At 44.2% G+C, this 7,526-nt stretch overlaps 1 protein-coding gene across 1 annotated transcript in view; it reads right to left on the reverse strand.

Annotated features, from left to right (window-relative positions):
• Positions 1-251: 251 nt before the first annotated feature.
• Positions 252-7,526, reverse strand: part of LOC112075705 (thyrotropin-releasing hormone-degrading ectoenzyme-like) — a 41,326-nt gene continuing 34,051 nt past the window's right edge. Inside the window, exon 4 of the mRNA XM_024142657.2 lies at positions 252-2,036. Coding sequence (XP_023998425.1) covers positions 1,893-2,036 — 144 coding nt within the window. The 3' untranslated portion in view covers positions 252-1,892. The remainder of the gene's footprint in view (positions 2,037-7,526) is intronic.

Consider the following 7,526-nt stretch of genomic DNA (forward strand, 5'->3'; position numbering starts at 1 on the left):
CGCTCCTCTCTCTCTCTCCTCTCTCCTCTCTCTCTCCTCTCTTCTGTCTCTCTCTCTTCTCTCTCTCTTCTCTCTCTCTCTCTCTCTCTCTCTCTCTCTCTCTCTCTCTCTCTCTCTCTCTCTCTCTCTCTCTCTCTCTCTCTCTCTCCTCTCTCTCTCTCTTCTCTCTTCCTCTCTCCTCTCTCTCTTCTCTCTCTCTCTCATCTTCTCCTCTCTCTCTCTCTCTCTCTCAATGACAGACACAGTCAGGCAGCGTTGCATTACTGTACAAAATAATTTATTCGTCAGCGTTAAAATCCCATTGCTGCTCTGCTCAAAACACAGAACAATATTGTCCCTCATTTAGAAAAAAAAATAAGCTTTTTTAATACATCAAAACAACAACAAGAAAGGAAAAGATGGTGAAGGGCTGCAACTGTTTTCTTCTTGAGGTCTACAGTATCAAGGATTAGCCGAAGAGGATATAAATAGCACTGACTTTTACACAGAAAATATGAGCAATGGACTCCCCAGTAAAACCCAACGGGGATTTGCTCTACCAGCCAAGTGTCAACAGTAAAAACTCATTATTATGTTCTATTCTTCATGAAACGAGTCCACAGAGTATATCCAGCTAGCTGTTAGCATCGGCCTGTTAAGTTTACTGGGCTTTGCAGGGTAGCAGCAAAACTAGTAATATCTGTCAGGAATATCGGTGCACATTTCCTCTGCGTTTGCTTAGACACGGTTTCTGAGTGAAACTTTTTTAAAGTAATTAGCGGCACATGAAAACCAAAGCATGACGTTTGAGCAAAACAAGGTAAGTTTCTACATGGCATCATTACTACACCGTGGCCTCACACAGGCTGTATCCACTGGCTCTCAGTCCCATCAGCAACGTGGACCATTTGCACACAAAATATCACCCGCAACTCACAACAGTTTTATTTTTATTTTCACTCAAACACCAAGACGGTATAATCCAAGGACACTCCAGTGCAATSAGCAAATATAAATGATGTTATTTAACGATAATCGATCAATAATCAATAGTGACTCCTTCGGGGTTATGGGGAGTCACCTTGTTCCTGCTCCCAACCTGCCTCCTGGGTTCTGCAGAGTCCCCCTGGCTTAGTGTCATTTAGGGTAACCCTATTGGATGAGGAAGGAGGAGAAGTTATTAGGGAACACATCACGCACAACAATGAACATCACTTCAGTCGCCAGGTCCCCCGTCTACATGTTCCAGACGTCACAAAGTCCACCTCAGTATGGCTCAGAAGAGAAGGTTAAAGGTCCAAACCGTTTAGGTACACATATTATTTAATTACGTTATAATTCCTATTTGCTTTTGTCCCAATCGAAATAATGATTGTCATCATTGAACAAAAAAATTATAATACTTGTGCTTGTCACAGTTGTATCATATTGCCGCCAGGTCCTCTTCCTGTGCCTCTTGTAGCTCGTTTTGTCTTTCTCCTCATAGGCTASTAAGAGTTGACCGGAGGTTCAAAGGTCATTGAAAAGGTCACAGGGGTCAGCAGAGTGGAAAACCAATCAGAGGAGGGGTGAAAACCATGCGTTGGAAAAAGAAAACTGTCACTGGAGATGAATGCCACCATGCAATATTTATACCTAATCAAATCCACCTTCGACGGACGGTCAGACTAAGGTCATATGAGCCAATCACATCGTCCGTCTTCACTGTTCCCTCTCTCTCCGGTTTACCAGTGACTTTCTCATCAAGTTTTTTGGAGGGGAGGTGGGGAAATGTCTTATTTTGCAATTCAAATTAACATATTCATGTTGAAACAAGTTTTTTTCTCATATTTTAGTTTCTCCGCCCGATGTTGTTGGGTCTGTAATAGATTCAGAGAGATACCATGCTTGGGCTGAACCCTGTTGGCTGTGTGTTAACCGTTGGGAGACTTCCTTAGCCACTGGAAGATCTGGCGTTGGTAGAGACTGTGCCATCTCACGTTGGCCTCCACGATCTCCACGGCCCGGGCCAACGCTGGCCCCGCTCCACCTCCACTGATCTGGATAAACTCCTTCAGCTGAAGAAGGAAACAGACAGACACAGAGTCAGGTACGTGAGGGTTATCCAGGCAACAATCAGCAAGCATACCTGTTGGAAAGGATACTGTGTGTATCTACTGTCTAGGTAATCTAGATACGTTTAAAGTGCCTTCTGGCACAGGGTAATAATTCAAACGTTAGACCCATCTTCATATAAAACAAAGCTGTAAGGGGGAAGAATTCAGACCAGAGTTACTCGCATGTAAATGTAACTTTATTTCCTTTGAACGCGCTTTTCTTTCTGCGTGTATTCTGACCTTGAATTTATGCGTGGGGAAAAGGTACAGTTTGGGGTGGAGAGCAAAGAAACTGAGGTGTGGTGGAGGTCTGTCTTCAGATACGCCGCCGTATTCTGACCTTGATTTAATTCCCTCATAATTACACCGCCTTTAAACGCAAGTAAAACGATGAATAAGGTCGAACAGCCTTTAAACGCAAGTAAAACAATGAATAAGGTCAATAAGGGTTGTCGGGTTCCAAGTGAAGAAAAAAACTGCCACTTTATTTCTATATTCCGCAGCCTACATTTGACATCATTCCATCATGACATCATCGTTAATTTTACCTTCTGTATTCTGTCACGTCAGTGTGGTTGTTCCTGAGGGTCGCTAGCAATAGTGGATCATATTAAACGGATGATGACAAGTTGTGCAATAAGTTGGGACATGTAGCCTTGTTTGAATCGTTATGTAAGTCAGACCGAACAGTAGCAGGTTAAACCAGGAGCCTGGCATACCAGACTGGAGCCTGGCATACCAGACTGGAGCCTGGCATACCAGTTCCATGATTACTGAGGGTAGATGTATAGACTACTGGTTCAACTTCTATTGTACACTTTCCTGTAGTTTTTTAGGTTCACCAATATATTTTATGCGTAAAGGCTCTCCAACTCTGTTTATGTTTGATTCATTTATCTGTTTCTAACCTTAATAATCTACAACATCTGATAATTTATAGATTTACCAATTGGTGCTGGAAAGGAGAGGAACATGTGTGTATTCACAGTAGATGGCATTCTTCCATCCCTTTTGAACCTGTTCTCCTCAAATATATATATTCTGCCAAGAAGATTCTAATAAAAAATACACACTATTAAAGAGATAGCACTAGAAAAAGTACTGAAACCCTACTGAATGACAACTTAATGAGAAAATATTTTTGCGCATCATATGGGAGGTTTCAGCTTTTGAATTAAATGTACTCAGTGCCGCAAGGGAGCCACACCTGCAAAGTCAGTTAAGCACCTCTATATGGTAAGTCTGAATACCAACTACTGAGAAGGCTTCAACAAAAACACGTAAAAAAGACTGGATCTTCACCTCCCGAGGGGGCAGCAGTCTAAGGAACTGCATTGCAGTGTGCTAGTGCGTCACTACAGACACTGGTTCGATCCCAGGCTGTGTCACAGCCGCCGCGATGGAGACCTATGAGGCGGCAGAGAATCGGCCAGCGTTGTCCGGGTAAGGGGAGGGTTGGGCGGGCCGGGATGTTGTCCCATCGCGTTCTGTGGCGGGCTGGGCGCATGCCGCTGACACGGTCACCAGGTGTATAATGTTTCCTCCGACACATTGGTGCGGCTGGCTTCTGGTTTAGCAGGGCAGTGTGTCAACAAGCGGCTTGGCAGGGCTGTGTTTTGGAGGACGCATGGCTCTCGACTTCGCTTCTCCCGAGTCCGTACGGAATTGGAGAGATGGACAAGACTGTAACTACCAGTTGGGGGAAAAGTAAATAAATCTAAATAAATAATAGATTTCCTAAGTCTGAATCTGGGCTAGCTGAATAGACAACATGTCTTGCTGTGAATTATTACATTGGAAGATAACAGAAACACTTGTGGTCCTTACAGATAAAATAATGTTAAGAAAGAGACAAAACATCTCTGGTCCAGATAGCTGGAGGTCATGACATGTTATCAGCCGGTTACGGTCCATGATAGGGGCGTGAGGTCTACATGTTATCAGGCCGGTTATTGTCCTGCAAACAGGCTGCAGGTCTCACGGTAAATTATGGTTAATTAACATAAATGCATTTAGCATTCCAGGCCTCCTTCCATTCAAGCAGCACACAAGCAGTTGATGAGGACCTTAGGAACATTATAAGTCTAATAAATCAACTGAATACATCATCACAATAATCCATTATTTAAAACAGGTCTAAAGAAAAAGTACGGTATGAAGAAAATGTATTCAGAAGAAACAGGATATGAGTTTCCTACTGTATGTTATCTGGCTATGCTCCATGCCGTAGGCTGTCGGCTTGTTCATTTACCAGACGTTATAACGATTTTATAGTAAGAAGAATATAATTGAATTTAGCTGAATAAAATAGAAAGGATATTTTTCATATTCTGGAGCGAAAATGGGCGTATGATTTTGAGCGTAGAAGTGATCATTTGAAACAGGTCCTATACGCTAGATTTAGAGTTATTCGGCAACTTTAGTTGTGAACGATACAAACCTTAGAATGTGTTAGAATTAAAACATTATTGGGCTGCATGATGTTACTATGGCTATCGATGATTTTGAAAAAGTCGTAAAAAAAGCTTGGTCTCATTTCCTTGCCTGTCACTATTCTCATCAGGTGGTCACAGTGCATTGCAGGCAGAACAAGGCAGTTAACCCACTGTCCTAGGCCGTCATTGAAAATAAAGATTTGTTCTTAACTGACTTGCCTATTTAAATAAAGGTTAAATACAAAAAAATTGTAAAAAAATAAGTATTCAGATACCTTGACTTTTTCCACATTGTGTTATCGTTAGAGACCTTGATAATCATTTATTTTCTCTCATTCAATCTACACACAAAACCCATAACCTGACAAAAGCCGAAAACACGTTTATTGAAATTTCTACTGATTTACATAAGTTTATTCATCCCTTTGCTTTGAGACTAGAAACGTAGGCTCAGGTGCCATCCGTGTCTTCACTGACGTTCATCCTTGAGATGTTTCTACTTCAACTTGATCTGGTGTGGAGGTTCCTTTTTCCTTTCCCCCCAAAGATTTCCGGTGGGTTACGAAACTTTGATGGGACATGATTTGGAAAGGCACACACCTGTCTATATAAGGTCCCACAGTTGACAGTGCATGTCAGAGCAAAAACCAAGACATGAGGTCTAAGGAATTGTCCGTAGAGCTCCGAGACAGGATTGTATCAAGGCACAAGATCTGGGGAGGGGTACCAAAACATTTCTTCATCATTCTTAAATGGAAGAAGTTTGGAACGACTAAGACTTCCTAGAGCTGGCCGCCCGGCCAAATTGAGCAATCGGGGGAGAATGGCCTTGGTCAGGGAGGTGACCAAGAACCCGATGGTCACTCTGACAAAGCTCCAGAGTTTCTCTGTGGAGATGGGAGAACCTTCCAGAAGGACAACCATCTCTGCAGAACTCCACCAATCAGGCCTTTATGGTAGAGTGTCCAGACGGAAGCCACTCCTCAGTAAAAGACACATAGCAGCCCGTTTGAAGTTTGCCAAAAGGCACCTAAAGACTCTCAGACCATGAGAAACAAGATTCACTGGTTTGAAGAAAACAAGATTGAACTCTTTGGCCTGAATGCCAAGTGTCACGTCTGGAGGAAACCTGGCACCATCCCTACGGTGAAGCATGGTGCTGACAGCATCATGCTGTGGGGATGTTTTTCAGTGGCAGGGACTGGGAGACTAGTCAGGATCTAGGAAAAGATGAATGGAGCAAAGTACAGAGAGATCCTTGATGAAAACCTGCTCCAGAGCGCTCATGACCTCAGACTGGGGCGAAGGTTCACCTTCCAACAGGACAAAGACCCAAAGCACACAGCCAAGACAATGCAGGAGTGGCTTCAGGGCAAGTTTCTGAATGTCCTTTAGTGGCCCAGCCAGAGCCCGGACTTGAACCCAATTAAACATCTCTGGAGAGACCTGAAAATAGCTGTGCAGCGACGCTCCCCATCCAACCTGACAGAGCTTGAGAGGATCTGCAGAGAAGAAAGGGATAAACTCCCCAAATACAGGTGTGCCAAGCTTGTAGCGTCATACTCAAGAAGACTCGAGGCTGTAATTGCTGCCAAAGGTGCAACAACAAAGTACTGAGTAAAGTGTCACTTATRTTTTGCAAAAAATTCTACAAACCTGTTTTTGCTTTGTAATTATGGGGCATTGTGTGTAGATTGACGGGAGAAAACATTTAATCCATTTAAAAATAAGTCTGTAACGTAACAATGTGGAAAAATTCAAGGGGTCTGAATACTTTCCCGAATTAACTGTATTTTCACCCCTAAACGCAGACTATTCTCAATTTAATCTTGTCTTTACTAATATGTCAACATTAGTTTAGATTTAGAATGGCCCGTTATCAAATGGAACAGGAACAGGGGAAAGAGAAAAAATGGGCTCCCCAACTCTGTTCCTGCAGCTACCCAGTACTCAGTATGCCATGGGCTCTCCAACCCTGTTCCTGCAGCTACCCAGTACTCTGTATGCCATGGTCTCTCCAACCTGTTCCTGCATCTACCCAGTACTCTGTATGCCATGGTCTCTCCAACCTGTTCCTGTAGCTACCCAGTATCCTGTATGCATGGTCTCCAACCCTGTTCCTGCATCTACCCAGTACTCTGTATGCCATGGTCTCTCCAACCCTGTTCCTGCATCTACCAGTACTCTGTATGCCATGGTCTCTCCACCCTGTTCCTGCTTACCCAGTACTCTGTATGCCATGGTCTCTCCAACCTGTTCCTGATTACCAGTACTCTGTATGCCATGGTCTCTCCAACCTGTTCCTGCCTCTACCCAGTACTCTGTATGCCATGGTCTCTCCAACCCTGTTCCTGCCTCTACCAGTACCTGTATGCCATGGTCTCTCCACACCTGTTCCTGCATCTACCCAGTACTCTGTATGCCATGGTCTCTCCAACCCTGTTCCTGTACTACCCAGTACTCTGTATGCCATGGTCTCTCCAACCTGTTCCTGCCTACCCAGTACTCTGTATGCCATGGTCTCTCCAACCCTGTTCCTGCCTACCCAGTACTCTGTATGCCATGGTCTCTCAACCCTGTTCTGACTACCCAGTACTCTGTATGCCATGGTCTCTCCAACCTGTTCCTGCAGCTACCCAGTACTCTGTATGCCATGGTCTCTCCAACCCTGTTCCTGACTACCCAGTACTCTGTTTATGCCATGGTCTCTCCAACCCTGTTCCTGCAGCTACCCAGTACTCTGTATGCCATGGTCTCTCCACCCTGTTCCTACTACCCAGTACTCTGTATGCCATGGTCTCTCCACCTGTTCCTGCAGTCTACCCAGTACTCTGTATGCCATGGTCTCTCCAACCTGTTCCTGATTACCCAGTACTCTGTATGCCATGGTCTCTCCAACCTGTTCCTGCACTACCCAGTACTCTGTATGCCATGGTCTCTCCAACCCTGTTCCTGCCTACCAGTACTTTCTATGCCATGGTCTCTCCAACCTGTTCTGCTCTACCAGTACTCTGTA

Source organism: Salvelinus sp. IW2-2015, unplaced genomic scaffold (assembly GCF_002910315.2).
Source record: "Salvelinus sp. IW2-2015 unplaced genomic scaffold, ASM291031v2 Un_scaffold3350, whole genome shotgun sequence".
Classification (NCBI taxonomy): domain Eukaryota; kingdom Metazoa; phylum Chordata; class Actinopteri; order Salmoniformes; family Salmonidae; genus Salvelinus; species Salvelinus sp. IW2-2015.